At 48.8% G+C, this 22,459-nt stretch overlaps 1 protein-coding gene across 1 annotated transcript in view; it reads right to left on the bottom strand.

The window, feature by feature from the left end:
• The window catches only part of RASA3 (RAS p21 protein activator 3), a 123,031-nt gene that overhangs the window by 15,551 nt on the left and 85,021 nt on the right, over positions 1–22,459 (bottom strand). Inside the window, exons 6-16 of the mRNA XM_019742076.3 lie at positions 14,250–14,330; positions 13,791–13,863; positions 10,790–10,866; positions 8,308–8,412; positions 6,557–6,713; positions 6,036–6,184; positions 5,176–5,290; positions 4,209–4,283; positions 3,192–3,315; positions 1,556–1,662; positions 612–689 (exon numbers count right to left, since the gene is read on the bottom strand). Coding sequence (XP_019597635.1) covers positions 612–689; positions 1,556–1,662; positions 3,192–3,315; positions 4,209–4,283; positions 5,176–5,290; positions 6,036–6,184; positions 6,557–6,713; positions 8,308–8,412; positions 10,790–10,866; positions 13,791–13,863; positions 14,250–14,330 — 1,141 coding nt within the window. The remainder of the gene's footprint in view (positions 1–611; positions 690–1,555; positions 1,663–3,191; positions 3,316–4,208; positions 4,284–5,175; positions 5,291–6,035; positions 6,185–6,556; positions 6,714–8,307; positions 8,413–10,789; positions 10,867–13,790; positions 13,864–14,249; positions 14,331–22,459) is intronic.

Genomic DNA, 22,459 nt, shown 5'->3' with positions numbered 1-22,459 from the left:
TCATTCCTTTTTACGGCTCGGGAATATTCTACTATATCTGTGTATCACACTTTGTGTATGCAATTGTCTGTCGATGGACACTTAGGTTGCTTCCATATCTTGGCTATCGTATATGAAATGTCCTTCTTTGTCTCTTGTTATAGCCTTTGTTTTAAAGTCTATTTTGTCTGATAAAAGTATCGCTACCTCAGCTTTTTTTTCATTTCCATTTGCACGAAATATATTTTTCGATCCCTTTACTTTCAGTCTGTGTCTGTCTTTCAACCTGAAGTGAATTTCTTCTAGGCAGCATATGTATGGGTCTTGTTTTCATTTCTATTTAGCCGCTCTGTCTTTTGATTGGATCATTTAATCCATTTACATGAAAGTAATTATTGATAGGTATACAGTTATTGCCATTTTATTATTCATATTTTTTAATCTTTTTTTTTTTTCTTCCTGTTTTTCTTAAAGAAGTCTCTTTAACATTTCTTGTAATACTGGTTTGGTGGTGATAAACTCCTTTAGCTTTTTCTTGTCTGGGAATATTGTCCCTTACTCTTATAACTGCATTAAACACACCCTCTTTCTTTTGTGTTAAAAAGAGGAGACAATTACAATAAATGACTTACAGACTTTGACTTGGATAAGCTGCCAAGAGTTTGAATCGTCTTTGAGATAAGTGTCAGCGTCCTAGACGTCTGTGGGTCCTATAAAACAGGAACGGGAAAGAGAAATGCAAGTTTCGTTTCAGTTTTACAAAAATGTGATTGACCCCAGAATTACACAGCCAACAAAATGACAGACAGCACCTAAAAGCTGGCACGAGCATGCTGCCCGTGAGTAAACAATACACATGCAAACACTAGATCTGGAAAATTTCACCCAGACCCTTGTACTCCGTGTGGTCTGCCGCAGGATCTCAGGCCACTCCAGAGCCCAGACCCCAGCCTTTCCACAAGCTGCCAGTGGTTCCCTGAATAGCAAAGTGTGAGAAGACCTGATGGAAATCAGCATTCTGGGCCAACACACAAAAGCAGCATCCTTGCCTGGTTACCAACCCCAGTTCTGCGTCTCCCACGCCACCTCTCTTACCTTCACATGGTTTGGAAGTTTACTTTCACACCAACAAAAAAACAGGGACAGGTCCATCACCCTCGAATCCCCTCACCCTGGGCTTCCACTAAGCACTGTCTGCTGATGTGTCACTCACATCAGATCCATGAAAGCTCAGAGCTTGGCACATAGTGGATGCTCAATAAACATTTTTTGATGGATTAAACGACTGAATATGCACCAGATCATAAATACTCCATTTTTCCCAGGGGGGAGGGAGAACATAATAGCAGCCAACAGTTAAAACCCTGGTCACACCTTCCATGTTTTCACGGATACAACTTAGAAAAGTCACTAAACCTTCTTGTAGACAAAGTTATGGGCACGTGGCATTGCCTTTCCCACCTCCACACACCTCACAAGAGACCCTGGCCCAAGCCCAGGGTCACCGGCTGATACAGGAGGACTGCTGGTGCAGGAGGGCTAGCTCACCAGTTTATAAGGGCTGATGCTCACTTACCGTGTGGTGAGGTGTGAGCTGGAAGAGGTTGGGGGACAGAATGGCGGGAGCGAAGAATCTAAGGAAAATGAAGCTGCTCACAGCCGTGTACCTCACGTCAAGGTCATCTGTGGCCAAGACACAGAGAGAGCCAACTCAGTGGGGTTTTCTGGAGATAACAGCAGCGGACCTGGGGAGAGGGCTGCAACCCAGAGCCTCTGCTCCTCCCGAGGGTCTCGTGGAGGCAGAGGTACTCGCCTGCAACTGTCTCCTAGACCCCACCATCTCTCTCTCTCTCTCTCCCCCCTTCTCTGTCTCTCTTCCTCTCTCTGTCTCTACCTCTCTCCATCTCTGTTTCTCTTCCCCCCTCTCTGCCTCTCTCCCCCACCCCTCTCCCTCTCTCTTTCTCTCTCCCCGTCTCTGCCTCTCTCCCTCTCTCTTTCTCCCCCTCAAGGTTACTAAAAGCTTAGCACCGTCTCAGCTGGGCTGTAACAGACAGCGCCCACTCACCAGGCCCTAGTGGCATTACAGGGAGATGGCTCATTACTGGATGGTTTATTCTCAGCTAGGGTGGGAGGATATGGTTTGTTTATTATTTATTTAATTCTATCTTATTCCTAAGAGAGTCAGAGGCTTGGTGTACTTGGTGACTGCCCCTTCCAGACACTAGATGCTCTTTGGTCCTGGAAGAGTCCAAGCTCTCTGAAAATAAGAGAGCTGGAAGCACACGGCCCAGGCTCCATGGCTGGAGGAGGCTGAGACACCCCGGTGGATAGCGGGAGGGAGCCAGAGTTCACCTCCGGGGCCTTCTGTCTGGGCCCCAGGGACTGCTCTGGGGGCTTGGAGGCCAAGGTTTCAGTGGTACCCTAAGGCAGCAGGTCACAATTGGGCTCATTCACAGGCTCCCAGGGATGGATGGAGAAGGTTGGCAACGGTGCCTATTTGACCAGACAGGGGCCAGGCACCCCGTGGCCCCTTTCTTAGCTCTCTGAGATCTGGTCTAAGCTGGTGCACACCCTGCAGCCAGGTCCTCAGTTAATCTGACCATTCCCGCCAAGGCAGGACACCTATACTTTGCCTGAGAAGTCTTCCCGGGTGACTCCTGGTGCCTCCCTGAGGAATCAGCAAAATTAAAAAAGAGGGGGCTCATTTCTGGGACTCCTCCAATCCCAATTCCCCAAAGGGCTCATCCTGTCTTTTTTGAAAACGCAGCGAGGCAAAGTTTGATGACACAAGGCGCTGAGCAATGCCGCGATTGACCTCAGTTAAGAAACCAGCAGGAGAACCAGGAAGGAAGGGTGGCTTCTCAAACTGCAGAGGCCCAAACTCAGACGAGTTAGCACTCTGTCCCGAATAAACCACTGTGACAAAACTTGGCCAGCTGGTCTTGTCCAGGCATGGGGCACTGATGCACCCAGGGACAAATGCAGACAGGGACGAGGGAACACTGCCCAGCAGGACACAGACGGAGAGCGATGCTGCGTGGGCACTCTGCTCTGCCATCTGAGCCCTGGCTCAGCAGCTGTGTGAACCGTCTTTACAGGGACTCAGAAACATCACTTCTTTGCTTTAAGGCGTCCGGCACAGAGGAAGGGAAACACCCAGGGGAGGGCTATGGTTATTTTCTGTTGCATGAACATATCCACAGAGGACTCACCTTGGAAGCGTTTGGCAGCCGCCTCCCGGAGAGAAAAGAAAATGTCACACATGACGGTCGGGCAGCTCACCCCTGACTTGGTGATGACGTTGAAGATACGGTCGACGTACTGCCGCAGATTCTCCTGCAATGAGATGTGGGTGGGACACCCCAACAATGCTCATTTGGACCCGACTCTCTCCCAAGGCCGCATGGAGCACCACAACTACACTGGGGAGGGAGTGAGCCCCAGGCCGGGGACTGACTCAAAGCAGCCATAGGGAGCCGTGGCCGCAAAGGATAATACTTTCCATCACGATGAAAAGACACCCCTCTTAAAATATGAACTGAGTAGTTATAATAATTCATATGGTGCAAACAGTTGGAGTTCTAGGGTGTGGGGAAAAGCCATGTTGTGTCCCCGCCTCCATCCTGACCTCATTAACTGACCATAGAGGTCAAATTCATTGGACCGTAAGTCCCCAAAGGAGAGAACTCTGTCTCTTTTCTTTAAAGACATGACAAAGACTTTGCATGATCTGAATGAAGAAATCATAAAAAAGACTAAAATATTAGGGTGAAGTGTCAAAATCAGTGAGTTTTGCTGTTTTAAAAAACAGGACTCAGCTCTGAAAACAGCCTGGGGTGGGCCAGGTTTGGGACCTGCGTTTGTTGAGAGGAAGGGAAAGATGGACCAGGAAGACTGGTCAGGATGGTGAGGCCGCCTCCACAGGGGGCTTCTGGGTATCCCAGGGAGAAGGGAAGGAGCAGGAAGAGAGTGTGGCAGGCCATAGAGTGAGGCTAGTCAACAGGAAAGAAATCAAGAGCAAAGAAAGATGGTGGCAAAACTGGCGGCAACAGTTAATCTCTCTACCTCAGCCTCCAGTGAGCACCCTTGCAAAGCATTGCCTAAGTTGGGTCCCCACCCTGTCCTGAATCTTAGAGTGACCCAGAGCGTCTAAGGTGGCCTGTGCCAAAAATGCTCAAGATGGGCAACTGACTCTGGAAAGTGTGAATGAACAAACCGGAACTTCTTACCATGTTGTTTTCAAGGTTTTCGCCATCTTTTAACTTCACAGGGTCAATTTCACAGGATTTGTGGCTCTGGCATACCTGGAAAGAGCATTTGTAACAAGGAGTGAGTGAGGTGGCTTCCAGGAGAACTGATGGGGTGGACATTAGCAGTATCAGACTCAGAGACAAAAGGACATCGTGAGCCTTGTTCAGAAAACAGCTGCCCACAGCGAGCCCCCACGTGGCTGCTGGAAGGAGTGCAGGGGATAGCAGCCGAAGACACTGGGCATCATGCGAGGTCAAAATCCCACGAGGAACAGGACTTTCTTGAGCTAGCTCTGCATTAGCTTATATGGGATCAGGCATCATAAAGCTTAACAATGGTTTTACTTCAAAGTGCTGCCAAGATTTTGCACACAGGTCCAACCAGAATGCTATTTTAAATTTTCTCACATTGCAAAGAGCCTGTTTTTTATGAAACTGTTTTGGGGGAAACGCTGCCTGCCCAGGCAACACATTAAGGGGTCAGGTAAGGAACGCTGAGTCATTTGGAAAGGAAGTATGTTGGTTACTTCAAATGTGTCTGACAACTAGTGAGAAATAACGGAAGGGCCTCCACAGCTGCAGGGGGCTCTAGAGATAACTCTGGACATCACAAATTCAGGAAGACCCAACACGGGTGGGGAAAGAGGTGTCCTCTGAAGAACCGGGTTTTCTCTTGCATGTCCTTCTGTCTTTAGAATGACAGATTTTCTTAAGTATTTTTTTAATTTGAGAAAATGAGGAAGATTCTAGAATACACACAGAAGGTCACTGTAGTGAGGCTGGGAACAAAACTGACATTGAAGTGATAGCTCTTTGTCCAGCTGAATCCTTGTATGCTACATTCTCTGTGAGCATGCGTGTCTTTTACGTGGAAATGTGGGCTCCTGGGGAAATTCTTCACCCAGCCACCCCCGGCAATGTTGGGCCCTCAGGGACCCAGACCCACCTCCTCTATGGTGGGCTTCAGGGTGACGTGCAGATAGTGCATCCCTGCCAGCTTCATCGTCTCATCAATGCACTTGGATGTCAATGAGTTGCCTCGGAAAATGGTGTTGGGGTCCCTGGAAAACAGCATTGGGGGTGATTTTTGTCTTCTATATATATAGCAAGGAGAAGGAAGCAGTGTTCTTGAGCGCCCGTCCATTGGATGAAGCAACACGCTCACCCTGAGGAGTCTGCTATCAGGTATTTTAGGAGGAACACGAAACCAGGCCAGACGTTTTGTAGCTGGGGGTCTGAGGGCCCAACTTGCCCCTTTGCGAGGCTTGTTTCTGCAATGAATTAATGCTTCTAAGAACAAAACCTGGGGTCAGCACAGGAGATCCAGCAGGGAAACGGGCAGAATAGGCTGTGCTTTATAACCTCTCTCAACAAGGGTGCGTTCTGGCTCATTCTGAACTGAGAGCACCGGGGAGTGACGCTCAGCAGAAGCCATCTCCACGCAGCAAGCAGAGATCCTGGGTGGGGCAGCAACCTGGTCCTCTGACGTGTGCTTCACACTGAACCGACCCCATTCCTGAGGCAACGGGTGCCACGTTCACCCGCTTCTCGCACACACACATCGGGATTTCCAAATAAAAAAGGTGCATTTTTAAAAACAGTAAGTGTCTCTCTGAAAGAAAACCTGAACCTATATGGTTTCCTTTAGCTGCCCTATCCCTGTGCTCTGATGTTTTGAGGGAGACTTCTGCTGTCTGGGTCCCCCAGACGTCCCTCAGACCCAGACCCATCCCGTCACCAGGCCAGACCCCCCCCCCCGGGGGGGAATATGAGGGGGTCCTGGGCAGGCGTCGCAGCAGCACTTACTGCGTCCGCCGGACCTCGGCATTGGCGATGGCGCTGATGAAGGGCACCACCCGGCCATAGTGCAGGAAGAGCCGCACCAGTGGGATGGCTGCTTCCTGCTTTTCTCTGCAGACCTCGCCCAGGATGTGGGCTGCAGACGCCGAGACAGGCTGTGCAGAGACACAGTGTGACCTGAGGGCAGCCCCCTGACCCACAACATAACAGCCCCCCACCAAAGGGAGACGCAGATGTTCCAGGGCACAAAACAGGCCTGGAAGGGCCAGGCTGCAGGGGAAAGTAACCAATCAGGAGAAGGCAGCCCAGGTGCTGGGCCCCAGATGGGCAGGGCCTGGGCAGGGAGGGGAAAGGCTGGCAGGTGTGGGGGGCAGCCAGCGGAACAAGGGGGCAGGCGTGGGTCCAGGTGGGGGTAGGTCTGGGTAAGGCGGGGCCAGGCAGGGGCCCAGCTGGAGATACGGGACAGGGGCAGGTCAGTAACTTGCAGGTGGACTGGGCTGCAGGTGGGGGCCCCGGCACAAGAGTACCTCCACATCTGCAGACTTCAGCAGAAGGTCCCGCAGGGGACGATAGTAATCGGAAGAAAAGACATGGTCTTCTGTGTAAACCACATTCAGCCGCAGGGACCCCAGGTCCCCTGGCTTCAGGCTCTTACTGCCGTTGTCTCGGGGCTGCAGGAAGTACCTGGGCACAGGAAACAAGGATAAAACGGTGTGAGGTGGCAGCACCTCCCAGGGGCTGGTCCTCCACAATGGACTCTGTGTGTGTCCAGGTCTAAGGCAGGAGGGGGCTCCAGGACGATTCTGCAGGTCCCACCAGGGCAAGGTCCAGGCGCCTGTCCCCGCCCCGCCCCCCCGGGCTATTCCCCACAGGATGTTTAGTATCAGGGCTGCTTATACCGAGCCATAGACTTAGAAGCTGTGGTGGAAAGAAAGGAGAGGCTGAGAAGGAGGGGAAATGAGTGTAGTAGAGGAAATTCTGCAGTAAAATAATTTACCTGTGAAGATTAACACTCAGCAATGGCTATCAATAAGCAGAGCAACATTGAAATTATTCTAAGAAACGTGTGGTACAGCTTTTGACATGAGAGGGGATGGTGAGCTTGTGCTGTGAGCGAGGCAGAGGTCACTTTAGTCGTGTTTTCTGACAGGCCACTCTTTTCTCTTTGGTCCTACCCAGTGTGGCCCTGGGGGAGCCCTGTCTATTCTGAGTTTATTAGCCAGGCAGTTAGAGACGCTGTGTGGCTGGAGCTTGTGTCTGGCAGAAGCGCCTGAACATCTGGGGTCCTGGGTGGCCTGCCAGGCAAATATCATAGCCTTGGTTACAAGGTTCGGGGCTATCAGCTAAGCAATGCCTCCGAGCAGGAACCAGAACCCAGGGGGCTGTGCTGTCCTTGTGGAATTAAAGACATGAATTCCACAGTTTCCTGGAGATAGGAAACCGCCATCAGGCACAACACAAAAATCTATCCACATCTTGAGTCTGTAGACATGCAGGGCTCTGTATGCAGTGTGTGGTGGGGCATGTGACATGTGGCCTATGGTGTGAGATGTGGAGGTGTGACACGTGATGAGCAATGTGTGACCTGCACTTCTCCCCGTCTTGTGTGTCTGTTAAAAAAGGTGCATGAAGTGAGAGGGCCAGTGGCCAGAGTGTCTGCGACTTCGTTGTAATGACATGCACTGTGATCCGACGTGATTTAGGAACTGATCATGGACTAAAACAAAGGCACAAGCAAGAAATAAAGCCATGGGAAGGAGTGACAGCTTAGTTTTCTGGAATACATGAGTGAGGGGTGAGGTAGAACTGGGACCACTCAATTTAGATGGGCAGAATGAAATGGAGATTTGCCTGAAAACTGCAGCCCCCTGCACACCTTTCTGATCGGGTGACACGTCTGACGACAGGCAAAGGTCATGAACACCTGCCTCGGGGCAGAGCCTGGCACGGTGATGTTCCGAGTCTGCCAGATGCCTGCCCTCCGCGATCAGGCCCAGAGCTGCTCACGCCCCTGCCCTTCTGTTCTAGGCTCTCAGCCAGCACTTCTCATGCTCTCAGCGTGAGCACTTGCTCCAGGGCCTTGTCTCCTGCTATGTGTCACCTGAAATCTCATCACCACACCAGAGCTCATCAGGACCATGAGTAGGTGGCGAGGGGGAGCTGACTTGTGCCATTTCGCTTTGGCTGCTAAGGGGCAGCTTTGTGTCCTTTGACTTGTTACCTCTGTCCTTCCACCCACCAGCTCACTGACATCAGGCCAGGCGTGCAGTCACCTTACCATGCTTCATAGGAGCTGGACTGCCGCAGCACTTTCAGCGGAATCCTTAGTTCTCCCAGAAACTCATCTCCAAATTTCAAGTTACTGGCATTCCAGAGGTCAATTCTGAAAAACAACGAGCGGTAGAACGACCTAGGGAGGGGCAGCGGCTTTGGAGCAGGATGGAGCCTTCAGCTCCACCACGTCAGTCTGCATGAAGATCTGCACTGACTAGACATTTAAAATGCGGGACCTGACCCTGGAATGAAGACGTGTATTGTCCCCAGGCTGCAGCAAACAAGAGGAGGTGGAGGCAGAGCCCTGGTGCTGGTGTCAGTGTGAGGGGGGCCTCCTGTCTTTGTAACAGGAGGAACTGCTCCCCTGAAGATAGCAGCATCACTTCCATTTACCCAGCAGATGCCTGGGCGAAGCAGAACCTACTGTTCCTCAAGGCTGGGGAGTGTTTGAGGCAAGAGCGCCCAGTTGGGTGACCTCAGTCTGCAGGGGTTCAACACAATGGAGTGAATAAATGACATCTAGTTTTCCCTGGGCTGCCCCAGAGAATGGTGCCCGCAGGGGACGGAGCAAGCTGCCCAATTTAATAACCAGGATGCGCCCGACCTTCCATCACATGAAAGTACATCTGGGAAGAAAAACTGTCTCAATCCCTCTTTCTCCATCTACACCCAGAACTCACAATCCCAGCGACCTACCAGTGTGACTTGTGACCAAGGCACTCAGACACTCCCAACAGGGAAGGGGAGACAGTGGCTAGTTGACAGCTGCTACCAAAACACAATTTATCACCATATTTGTGAAAGTTCCCGCCCACCTTGCTGAAAAGTCTGGTCGCTCACTAATTAACCCTTTTTCCTTGGGTGGAATTCTCACTGTTCCCTCTTATTTGGGGACATGGTGATTATACCTGCCTGACAGATGGAGGCAGACACCATCTCCCGTTGCTAACAAGCAAACATCATGACCGCTCACAGTAAGCAACTTAATCAGAGGTTACTCTATGAGCTAAAAATCTGTCACCGCTTCTCACTACACTTGGCCGTTGAGGGGAAAATTCTAGACGACAGCACCCGCTCTTCGGTTACCCCTGCAAATCCAAGCACGAGCAGTGGACAGCACAGAAGATAAAGGAAGTGTCACAGGAACACATGCAGTCAGTACATGAAGACGAACAGTGTCCCACAGCATGTCACAGCAGAAGAGTCTTTAATTTGCCAAGCAACACTTCAGCAATGGAAAAACAAGTTGCCAGGCGCTCTTTTCTTCTTTTCAATAAAAGAAACATTTAAAGACAGTTTAGACTTGTATGCTTAGGAAAAACAAAACAAACTAGGACTTCTCTCATAAATTCAAAGCCCACTCTTTTATAAGCACGTCTTTCTCTGAACAAGAAAGGGGAGCTGCATGTCTGAGGGCAGCTGGTGCACAGCCAAAACGTAAACACGGCCTTCGGACTTTCAGTGGGGACCTTCTCAGACACTCCACTGGGGGTCACTTTGCCTCTGGCTCAGTATTTGACATGGAAGAATTAAATTAACTGGAAACACTTAAAATGGGGCTCAAAACAAGATCTGTGTGGAGAGGCCACAATCCCTCAGGTCTTGAGCCCAGGAGAGGGAAGAGGAAAAGAGCCCCAGGGTCCTGCACGCGGGGAAGGGAAGAGCCCTGTCTGCACCCCCATCCGGCCCAGAGCGTCCCATGGCCTGGTTACTGCTCAGAGGCCTGGAAAGCTGCTGCAGGTACATGGCAGGGATGCCAGAGTGCCCCCCACCCCAAATGAACGTCTGCAGTATTTCTAGTCAAACCTCATATGCCTCAGGAAACCCTGTCCCTAAGGAAAGTAGATTTTAAACCTGTCCTATCAGAGGCACTCCTACACTTCTCCTGAACAGGGCTAGTCAGACCTGAATGTGGTCACCCTAGCCCAGGACCACAGGAAAGTACACCTGGCTTATGATGTCTCTCCCAGGGTATCTCACACCCGGGGAAGTGCTGTAGGCCAGTGGGGCTTCCTAGGGCCATAGTGGGCCAGAAGAAGGCCTCTGAGTAGATCCTAAAACTGACGCTGATGAACTTCACGCTGTGATGTTCGACTCTGCACACTGAAGGCTGTCTCACGAGGACCCCACGTAGCCGGGACCCGTGGGCTAGGATGGGCGAGGCCACTTGGTGGACACAGCCTTACATGTGCTGAGTGGCAAAAGGTCCTTGACGTTTGATTCTTGGAAGACATTGCAAAGTGAACTATAAAACTGAGTTTGTCCTTTGGGCAAGTAAATGTCCTTTCAGCCACAACCACCCAAACATCTGGGACGATTAGGATTTACTTCAATTTCCGACATCCTTGCGTTAAAATGATCAAGAACACTGAAATTCCTACCTACCGATTCCCCTATTTTTAGAAACAAAACAAAAGACGGACAGGACAGGTGAGTTCAGACTGCCGTCGCCAAGTGGGAACCGCGAAACGCAGATTCTCGCTCACCGGATTTCAAGTTTGTCCACGTCCTCCTCCTCAAAATCAAAGTGGGACTTTCGGCTGTAGCTACAGGGTCTGGTCACCTGGTGGCGCAGAGAGAGGGAGACAGAGTGAGACTGAGCAACTGCAGCTGCCGTGCTAATGACCCCGGGCTCAGGAGAGGAAGCCAGGCATCCCACTCACCGTGGACACTGCCCCACTCACTGTGAAGGAGCAAAGCCTGGAGTGGAGCCCAGTCTCCCGGGAGCTGGGGGTGTGGAGCTTGCCAGGCACTTTCCACGAACTTCCATGTAATCCTCCCAGCACCCAAAAGCGCCCTGAGCCCCAGTCCCAAAGCTCCAGAGCCCTCCCCTCCTGACCTCTGCTCCCTTCTGCCTCAAACCAGCTTCCCCTCTCACAGCCTTCACCTGTTGCCTCCACCCTGGTGGCAGCCGGTCCATCTGTCACCCAAGCAGGGCTCCCACCAGCCATAGCCCAGCTGGCCCTAGCCTCATGCTTCATCCACCTTTGGCTAAAGCTTCCGAAGGCCTCCCGGGAGCCCCCTCTTGGTCTCCTCACCCAGCACACAGGGGTTTTTCTACAACCTGCACAACCACCCCACAACTACCCCCCAGCTGACCACTGGGTCCCTTCCTCATTCAGGCACACGCTGGAAAGCCTACAAGCATATCTGAAAAGCCACCTCCTCCAGGAAGCCCCCTGGCACGTCCTGCTGCCTGGTGTGGCTCACAGGGCCACTATTTTATAAAAGTGTCTGGCTTCCGGGGAGGGGGTGGGGATGGCCACAGGGGTTGGTCTGTTTTCTTCTCTGCTTTATTCCTGCCTGTCACCTAACACATCTGTTGAGTGAATGAAGGTGGCTCTAACAAATTTTTAAATAATTTCCTTTAGGCATTTAAGGGTTTTTACTTAAGACTAACTGTTAACCTGGGGAAAAAATGGTCTGGAGGCTACGTCCTGTTGAAACTCCTGTAGGAGGCCGCCTGTGAGCCAGCCCCCAGCCCACTGCCAGACCATATGCTCCCCCTGCCAGGGGCTCAGCCTCAAACTGTTTGCCAGCTGAGGCTGAAAGGAGATGAGGAGAACCTGACAGAGGGGATTTGCTGCTAAGCAGGGCTGAGCCCTTTGAGTCAAAGGACATAAACTGCAAATAGCGTATTCCAAGGTCGTATGGTTTGAGGCCTCCAGGGAGGGAGGCGGCCGGCGGGGCTACCCAGCAGCGCTGAGATCCCAGGTCTAAGCCATCCCTGGGCTCCTGCAGGTTTCTGGTCCTGACTATAATTGTACCATTAAATTAATCTAGTGAGTTGAGTCCCACATTTTTACAGTGAAACAGAAGCATATGAAATAGAAAATACGCAGCACTCCGTGTGAGTGAGAGCTTCGCACAAGTAGATGTAGCTGCTTGAGTGAAGTCTGTGGCAACGTCAAGCCTGTACCTTACTGTGCGTTGCACTAAAAACCAAAGTCTGGGAAGCACTAGTCTAAGCCATTCTAGACATGGAAGGTTGTTGCTACTTTAATGCACAATTCGTATTAAAAACTTTTCTACCGTTTCTATTCCAGACTTCGTCCCTGCCTTTGGATACCCAGCGAGTCCCCCTTGAGATCAGCGTGACCGCATCAGCTTCCTGCCTTATCTCGGGTCTCTTGAAAACCATTTTCTTCGCCTGACTATAAAGTGAGAACATCCCTCTGGGACAGAAAAGCGCACTTTTTCTACGCCCTCAGGATCCCACCTCATAGCTGCCGGAACAAGGTCAGCCGGTGGCCTCCTCCACTGAAGGAATATGTGAGCTTCCAGACACGAGCAGGAAAAGGTCCAGGTTCTCTGCCCTTGGTTCTAACTCATTTCTCCAACTTCATTTTCCTAAACTTCTTGTTTTCATCCCAACCTCACTCTACATTCTAGATACAGAATTCCCTCCGGCCTCCCGACACTCCACACACGCACACACCCCCGTACTGGACTCTGCTCAGATGTCACCATTCTGAGAAGCCTGGTCCCACTTCCCAGGCAGGACTGGTGGCTGCCTTGGCTTTCTGGACCCCAAAGCCACTGACTTAACAGTCATTGGACCAAGTGGGACAATCTGCTCACATGTGCTCTCTTCTGCGAGGCTCATGAAGATAGGCGTGGAGGCTTTTGCCACCCTTTACCTATCCATGACCTGGTGCATAGGAAGCGTTCAAGAAACCTTTGTAGACAGAAAGAACACCTGCCTAAACACAGAGGGTGCCAAATAAATGCATACAAATTTTAAGAAAGGAAAACTGTATTAAAATTGTAATACTCAATATATACCGATAACAAAAGATGAATACAAGTCACGTTTGACTTCTGCAATTACAAGAGGTGCTCAAAGTGGTTGCCATCAGTGTCCAGACACTTCTGATGACGGAGAACTACTGCTTGAGCAACGACCAGTGTCCACTTGTATAAATTTTTTTTGGCACCCCTGGTATATTCCACATGGGCCATCTTAAAACTAAACCAACCATAATTGCTTGTTGTTCGGTTCTGGTCTTCAGCCCTCGTGCCTTCCATCTTACTAATTTCGGTGGCTCACATTCTGAGGGGCAGCCAGGGGCATCTCTGTGCCCGACTTCACTTCCTCTTTTGCTTCAAAACCCTATTTCTAGTGAAACAAGCTTCCCTCCACTGCTCAGAGAAGATGGGGTGGAACGGGCAAAACAAAACAACCCAAACCAAACAATTAGAAAGGACCCCAAAGTCCTAATAATTTGGAAAGTATGAATTTGTCGGTACTCAACTCAAAAATGAGTCATTCTGGAAGCAACAGATGGCCTTTCTTTCTAGGGAGGAGAAATATGTTCAACCCAACCGGCTGCAGGGCAGGAGGGAAAATCTTTCGTGTGGGGAGGAAATCACTCAGAGAACTTTCAGAAGCAAGCAAGTGACTGAGGTCCTTCAAATCTAGACTTTTTGCCAAAGAATCTCGGGTGTAGGGTTTCAACTTAACATTTGTGCCACTGAAATACCAACCTCAAAATAAAACACTTCGTCAAACTGTGGGTTGTTGGTCTTCTTTTTCACTTTCGTCTTCTTTGCTTCCGATCTGTAATCAAGGGAGGAAGAATCAGGATTAAAAAGAACACTTTTGATGCCAAATCTCTCAGCCTTAAGACTGAGCTATCAAATGCACAAGTAATTTGCTGCCTTTATTTATCTTATAAATATTTCTGTTTGTCTCCAACCCCAGATGGTATGCAAATCAGGAACCTTTACTGAGCCAAAAATACCCAACATTAAGAACATAAAGGCTTTCTTTTTTTATAAAACAATTTTAGGGCAATAAAGGAAACTAAAGGAAGCCAAAACTATACATTCTACCTCACAGCACATCCTGCCTTCGTCTGAGGCATCCGCCCCATCATTCCAGGTGACTGCTACCCACCCTCTAGGCCCAGAGGCTGTGGGCAGGTGTAGGCGATGGCTACTTGCCTGTATGGTCCTGCTAGTGTCACAGTGGCATAAGGGTCACACTGCCCGTTCACAATAGGGAGGCCTTGACACTCGAAGATGCTGAGGAGAGAAGTGGAAGGGATGGTCAGGAGTAGGACATGAAGGGCCAACAGGCTGTCTCTCAGTGCTACTCCGGGGTCCAAGAGGACACTGTCTCAACAGCTCAGGGCCAAGGGGCACGAATTCTGACCTAGTGTTGGCCACCAACCGCCTGGAAGCTCCCATCTAATAAGGAGTAATGGATGAACTGATTAGCAACCAGAAAACATATGCAGGGTAGGAAGAAGTGTGCATTGCATTCAGTGTAAAGGAGTCTCGGCTGAGGAGGACACGCTTCTGGTGATTTCCATGAACAGTGCAACTGCCTTCACTCCTAGGAGCCAGCCACTGTTTGAGCTTTACATGACTCACACATTGACCTCTCCAACAACCTGACAAAGTTGTACTTTTGTTAAGTGCCTGTTATAGGTGGGTAAACTGAGGCCCTGAAAACTTGAGGGGGTTTACAGCTACAGCCTGTGCATAACCTCCATGCCACACATGCCTCTCAGCAGCAAAAGACACTGCCCACACCCATCCCCACCCCTCCCTCTTGGTCTCAAGCTTTACTCATTCATGCCTGATTCCACCTGCAGGTCTGGGGCCAAGTATCTGGGCTTACGGCTTTGTTTAAATTCTGGAATATAGTTATACTAGCTCTTTGAGTGTCCTTACTAATTCCATCATTTCTGTCATTCCTGGGTCTGTTTCTGTCAAATGTTCCTTCTCTAGGTTGTGGGTCACTGTCTCCTACAACCAGCATGTCAGTTTTGACGGAATGCTGGACATGGTGGATTTCATGTTGTTGGTGTCCAGATTCTGTCGTCATCTGTCAAGTACAGAGCTGCTGGGCTTTGTGCTGCTTGGCAGTTAAAGGTCTCTTGCTTTGGGCTGATCGTGGCAATTCTGGTTTGAAGCTTTGTCCAGGGAGGTGCCAGCAGCCTTTGTCTAGGGATAGGTCAGCCCCACGACACAGGTGTGGCCTTCCCGGGGTCCATGCTGAGTGTCTTGCAAAACGGCTCTCCACTGAGCTGGTGGGGATTCAAATGCCTCCCAGCCTCACGAAGGTAGCCCCTTGTCCCACAGCCCCCATGTTCTGCCTCACCCTATGGTGCTTCACCCCCTACACTCACACTGGCTCACGGAGCATCATGAAGTCCCCTCCTCTCCCGAACGTGCCCAAAGTGGCCTCAGACCCTAACTCCAAACTCCGTCTCCTCACTCGTCTCTGGCCTCTGCTTGGGACACCTCCCTGCCCTATGTCACCAACACGCCTCCAGGACAAAAGCTAGACACCGAGGTTCACCTCATCTGCTTCCCTTATGAGGGAGAGGGGTGGTCATAGAGAGCTAAGCTGCCAATTGTCCAATGTCCTAAATGGTTCACTCACTCATATAGCGTCCAGCTCTTTAGCTGCTTGTGGTAGGAGAGGGGATCCAGTTCTCACTATTCCAGCGTGGCCAGAAGTGGAAGTTCTAACCCCTATATTTGACCATCAGTTTGGCTACATATAGATGCATAATAATTTTCCCTCAAATATCTAAGTGCGCCATTTCCTCCTTGCTGTTAAGAAGTTGGAAGACAATCACATTCTTTCATTGCTTCGTAAGTCAAGTGACCCGAGCTGCTTTGCCCCTCTTGAAAAGCCTTTAGGTTCTACCATTTTACCAGAATATTTCTTTCTGGGTGAGGGGTTTTGTTTCCTTTATCCCTCCTTCATGGAGGGATAAAGAACTAGTGCTACCCCTGTCCTGTACTGGGGAGTTTTCTGTCAATTTTTTCTCTCTCCATTTCTCTACCACTTTTCTTCTGGAACTCCTGTTTGGTCAGGTTGGGCCTCATGGATTGATCCGTTAGTTCTACCAGCTTTCGCTAATATTTTTCAACTCTTTTTCTTTTTACTCTATTTCCTAGAATATGTTTGTGTTTCTCTCTCAGATTACTGACTTGGTCTTTGGTTATCTTCCTCCCTTCATTAACTCATCATTAAACAAATATTTATTCATCCGTTAACTCATTACTAAACAAACATTTGTTGAGCTCTCACATTTCAGGCACATTTCTAGGAACAGGAGTGGAGCTGTGAGAGGAGAAAAGCTCATGTCTGAAGCTCATGTTCCATGAAGCTTAGGATTGTTTGGCTGGCACAGCAGCAAACAGTACAACAATACATAGATACCATGTGATTACTGTGTGAGGTAATATACGGGAGGAAATAAACTAGAAATGACAACAGAAAAATGCAGGGTGGTGGTTGACCCCTTGGGCGGTTCGGGGCCTGTGAGAGAAAGTGGTCCCTCAGGCTGAGGTCTTAAGGACAACAACTCACCCATTTTAAGTCGGGGCATAGGGCCCCCAAAGGGCTCTGAGATGGGAAGCCAGAGGCAGGGGCAAGTGCTTGCTCAGGAGGTATGAGGGGAGGCCCATGCTCCCTCGTGCAAACGGTATACATTTAATATGGACACATTTTTATTACATTCAGTTGGTGAGCAGGAAGAAGGTGTAGATGGTAGGTACATCCCCATTTTACATCCTTCGAGATAACGGGTTTTCACGGCCAGAAACTTAGATGGCATCGCTGAGCATCTAACAAGAAGCTACTCTTCACACACCTTATGTCTTAGAGAAGGGCTGCCTGGCATGGAGCAGCAGCCACCTAGAGCACCCATTTGGCCACCATGTGGATGTCACTTTCACTTCCTCTCTTAAAGACCAATTTGAGAAATGCTCTGTTCTCTAACTCGGAACAAAGCTGGGCTCCTGATTACAGTTACATGAAGGCATCTCATAGAAAAAGAAAAATCAGTAGTCTACCATCTGGTGTGCAAAGCGCACAAACTGGGGGGAAAACGGTGTTAGCCTCCATCACACCCTCCTCCCGGCAGTGGATGTCACACTTCATTAGCATCCTAACACCTTGCGCAGGATTACAGCTCAGCTGCACAGCCTGGGAGGGAGGGCGGGTGCTCTTGCGGGCTGCTTAGAGCACAGAAAGCCAAAGCTCATTTTACTTGAAAAGGTATATCCACACTTGGTGCATCTGTCTAGGCCTATTCTATGTAGGACAAATTTCACCAACGCTTAGGAATGTTATAGGTAAATAAAGGGGGAAAACACAATATTTACTGCACTGGCCATTCTTATGTCCTGGGAAGGACACTTTGAAATATACCAAGTGACCAAAATAATCAACTAATCTGGAATCTAAAGTACCGGAAATACAATACTTGTAGGTAATTTAACTTTTATAGCTTTTGATATTCAACCTGACCGTTAAAAAAGTTACGCCTCACAGCTAGAGTAAGAGCTTGCAGCTGTGAAATCTTGATTCCATTGTGTTCCTTCCCTGGACATGGGCAAGTCCTGGCACCTCCACTTCCTGACCCACTAGGAGGAAACACAATGTGCCTGCTGAGCTGGGCTGGTGTGCAGGCATGAGACGGAGGTAGTGACCGCCGTCGTGGTTGTGTGGTGACAAAGCGCCATCTGTGGTCACCAGCAGAGGGGCCCACCTGCTCCCTGCCCAGCACTCCACCCTTATGTTTTGCTTAGAAAGGCTTCCTGACCTTAGAAAGAGCCACAAATCAAGACCCTGTCAGCTGTTTCTTCTTTTTCTAATTCCTTAATAATAGAAAATAAGATTTTTATTGGATTTGAGATGTGGTTGGAAGCCTGAACCTAGGTAATTTCTCGGTTGGGTGCCCCTCGAGGTGGAGCCACTAGCAGACTGTGCTGCCTTCTCTGGTGACCAGCATCCGGAGTCTGGCTGCCAAGCAGGGCCCACTGCTCTGACCAGGAGGGGCAGCCCAGTGAGCATTTGCAAGGCTATCAACAGGTCTCCTGTCGGCTTGCAAAGTGACAGAGCTTGCAAGTGGGAAAGCACAAGAAACCTCACTCTCGGACAAAGCAGGCAGGTACAGGATACCCAAGAGAAAGACTATTTACAGGGACAAGAAAGGAAGGGCTGTGAAAGGAGGCAAGTGATCTCAGCTCCAGCAGTGCCGAGAAGCAGCACACGTGTCATCATCCCCCCTCGGTCTTCTGGCACAAACAGCTGCTGCACCAGTGTTCTAAAGGAAGAGACGCAGGGTCCAAAAAAACAGTCACGAACAATCAATTCATCATCAATCCGTAACATGATTCCCGCTCACCCCGGTGTAGACCCCCATGGCCCCAGCACACCTCCGGGTCACACATGTCAAACTACTCAACTCACTCCACAAATGGCTGTGGAACTACTACTCCATGTACAACAGCCTGATCGACAGGCTCACATCCTCCAGGCTTTTCTCAAGTGAAATGAAAGGTTATGTTATGAATGTAATGTGTTAACAGGTCTCTGCCACTAGAATGTACACTCCAGAAGGCCCATCACAGTGCCTGGCACTTAGTAATGGATCATTAAATATTTTTGAATGAATAATTAAAAGTTGTTGTGTTGGTCCAGCCCAGTGGCTCAGGCGGTTAGAGCTCCGTGCTCCTAACTCCGAAGGCTGCCGATTTGATTCCCACATGGGCCAGTGGGCTCTCAACCACAAGGTTGCCGGTTCAACTCCTCGAGTCCCTCAAGGGATGGTAAGCTGTGGCCCCTGCAACTAAGATTGAACACGGCACCTTGAGCTGAGCTGCCACTGAGCTCCTGGGTGGCTCAGAAGGTTGGAGCGCGTCCTCTCAACCACAAGGTCGACTCCCACAAGGGATGGTGGGCTGTGCCCCCTGCAAATAACAACAGCAATTGGACCTGGAGCTGAGCTGTGCCCTCCACAACCAAGATTGAAAGGACAACAACTTGACTTGGAAAAAGTCCTGGAAGTACACACTGTTCCCCAATAAAAAAGTCCCGTTCCCCTTCCCCAATAAAATCTTTAAAATAAAAAAGTTGTTGTGTTTCTTTGTTGGGAAAAAAAAAAGAAGCATGCTATAGATCCCCTGAGAACCAGCTTGAAATCTAGTTGGAAAGACAAGCCACTCACACATGAACAGGTAACTGTCCAAGGGGGGGTTGGTAGATACCAAGTGCACATACAGACACTAAGAACATCAGGACAGCGGTCACCAAAACACCTGGGCCTCTATCAGGCATCCAGGCCAGTAGACTGGGACATAAGAGAGTAAAACAAGACAAACAGATGAGTTCTGGCCGGGAAAGCTGTGGTGCGGAAGGAAAGAATGAGATCTCTGGGAGAAAGATGAGGTTCTGGGAGGGTTCTCTCTCCGCAGAACCACAAGAAGGCTCGGTGCTGATGGGCACCAATCAGGCCTAAAGCCTCCTGTTGCTACTTGTGCTGTTAATGTTGTCCACTTCTTACGGCTCCCCCAGCGACCCAGCTTTCACTCACTAATCCAGGCAGGGAAGGGAGAGCTGATGTCCTTCCTGCGATGCAGCTGGGAAAGCCCACAGCCGACATCCGTTATCAGGAACGGGAACAAGGAGTAAGGGCATGAGCCTCCAGCCTCCTGAATGGGGGTCGGGGATGGATTGTAAAAAAAAAAAAAAAAAATAGGCCACCTCAGAAAAGGAATTTCAAGGACACACAGGACAACAGGCAGTTTGCTCTTTAGGCCAGCAGGAAAGGGCGGGCCTGGCAACAGAGAGGAGTGAGCTGGAAGTGGGGAGAGGGAAGGCCTGGAAAGAGAACCCTGCCCAGTCAGAATACCCCTGGGGATCCCACAGTGACTGTCTGGGCCAGGTGAGCGGTGAGGGACCCCAGGGAGGATGTGATGGGTGGGAGGATTGTCTACCTCAGGAGGAACCGCCAGCTGGAGAGGGCTGAGAGGCAGTCCCCAAGATGTTTCTGGAACCTGTGAATGAGACCTTATTTGGAAAAGTGCCTTTCCAGACATTCCAGTTAAGGATCTTGAGATGAAGAGATCATCTTGGATTTAGGGTGGGCTCTAAATCCAGTGACAAATGCCCTTATGTGAGGGAGATTTCACAGACATAGGGCTGTGTGAGGATGGAGACATATGGAAGTGATGCAGCCACAAAGCCCAGGAACAAATGCCTGCAGCCCCAGAAGATGGGAGAGGAAGGAAGGGACCCTCTCTTAGGGCCTCCAGAGGGACTGCAGCCCAAGCCAAATTTTAGACTTCTGGTCTCCAGAACTGTGAGAGAATAAATTCCTGTTGTTTTAAGCCACCGACATTGTAGTATTTTGCTAAGGCAGTTCCAGGAAACTAACACCTGTGATAAGGGAATGACACGCATGAGGGAGGCAAAGACCATGTCCCAGGCTCTAAGCGCAGGCCCTGCTCCATGTCCATCACTTTCCAGTGAGTAAAGTGGGAATAAATCATGGTGCTGTTGGACAGAAGGGAAGGCATGAGGTGATAGTCAGGCAAGGAGAGAAGACTATTGCAATGAACTTGACTTTGCCCAGTTGGCTTCGCTTCAGTGTCCCATCATCTCAGCTCTTAATTTCTTCTAAGCCCGTAACACACCACGGGGTTGGCCCAAGCCCTTGCTAACCTTTGAGGCACCAGGCCACGAGGGGAGAGTCCACATACATAACTGCTTGTGTTCCTTTCTAAAACCTGGGAAAACGCCAGCATAGAAGCGATTGCTCTCATACTAAACAAGGAAGATACGCAGAGACAGTAAGTGGCTGGGCCAATGTCACACAGTTAAGGAAGATTTTGCTAACCTTGGACACCAGGATTTTGGGTCCAGAGCCTTTTGCACCTGATCACAGATGGGGTGCTCAGTGTCTCCTGTTCCATCCCAATTCAGAACTATTTGTGGAAGGTCTCGGGCATGTGGAATAGACTTATAGAGAGCTCTAAAAAAGAAAGTTATAAAATATAAAAACGACGGTAGTGTTAGTGGGAAATCAGTAGCTTATAAACGCCCACGTTAAAAAAGAAAACAAGATCTCAAATTGATAACCTCAACTCCCACCTTAAGAAACCAGAAGAAGAACAAACTAAAATCCACACAGGCAGAAAGAAGGACATGATGAAGATTAGAGCAGAGATAATGCAATAGAGACTAGAAAAACAACAGAGAAAAAAATCAATGAAACCAAAAGTGGAGTCTTTGAAAAGACCAACAAACTTGACAAATCTTTAGCTAGATGGCCCAAGAAAAAGAGAAGACTCAAATTATTAAAATCAGTAACAAAAGAGGGGGCATTACTAATGACTTTACAAAAACAAAACAGTTTTTAAAGGAATTACAGAATACCAAACTAAATGGAAAGAAACTCTGTTCAGGGGTTGGAAGACCTAGTATTGTTAATTCCCCACGCTGATCTGCACTGAATCTGCAATGCAATCCCTATCAAATACCAGCTGCTATTTTTGCAGAAATTAAAATGCTGACCCTCAAATTCACATGGAAATAAAAGAAGCTCAGAATAGCCAAACAATCATGAAAAAGAAGAACCAAGTTGGACGAGTCACACTTTCTGATTTCAAAACTTATTACGAATCTGTAGTAATCAAGACTGTGGTACTGGCACAGGGATAGACATATATCATTGAACTAGAACTGATTCCACGCAGAAGCTCACACGTTTATAGTCCAGTGATGGTCAACAAAATACCAAGACAATTTGATGGAAAAGAATGGTCTTTTCAACAAATGGTGCTGGGACAACTGGATATTCAAATGCAATAAATAAAAAAAATTAATTAAAAAACAAAGAAATAAATAAAACAAGTTAACCCCTACCTCACACCATATATAAATAAAAATTAACTCCAATGTATTGAAAACCTAAAGTTAAGAGTTAAAAATATGAAAATTTTAGAAGGAAGACGTAAGTGTAAATCTCTATGATCTTAGATTAGAAAATGATTTTTTAGACAGGTACCGAAAACAGAACCAACCAAAGAAAAAGTAGATAAATTGGATTTCATCAAAATTTATAACTTTTATATTGCAAAGGGCACTATCAAGAAAGTAAAGACAACCAACAAAATAACAGAAAATATTTGGAAATTATATATTTAACAAGTGTCTAGTATCCAGAACATATGAAGAACTCTTACAACTTAATAATAAAAATACTAACAACCCAATTTAAAAAATCAGTGAATTACTTGAATAGACATCCTTCAGAAAAGATGAAGACATAGCCACCGAGGAAAAGAAAGGGTGGTTAACATCTTCAGTTATTCCATTTAGGGAAATGTAAATCAAAACCATT

The sequence above is a fragment of the Rhinolophus sinicus genome, chromosome 16 (assembly GCF_057876585.1).
Source record: "Rhinolophus sinicus isolate RSI-liver-muscle chromosome 16, RSI-T2T, whole genome shotgun sequence".
NCBI classification, from domain to species: domain Eukaryota; kingdom Metazoa; phylum Chordata; class Mammalia; order Chiroptera; family Rhinolophidae; genus Rhinolophus; species Rhinolophus sinicus.
Note: the sequence above shows the minus strand (reverse complement) of the source record. Positions and strands in the feature narration are given on the sequence as shown.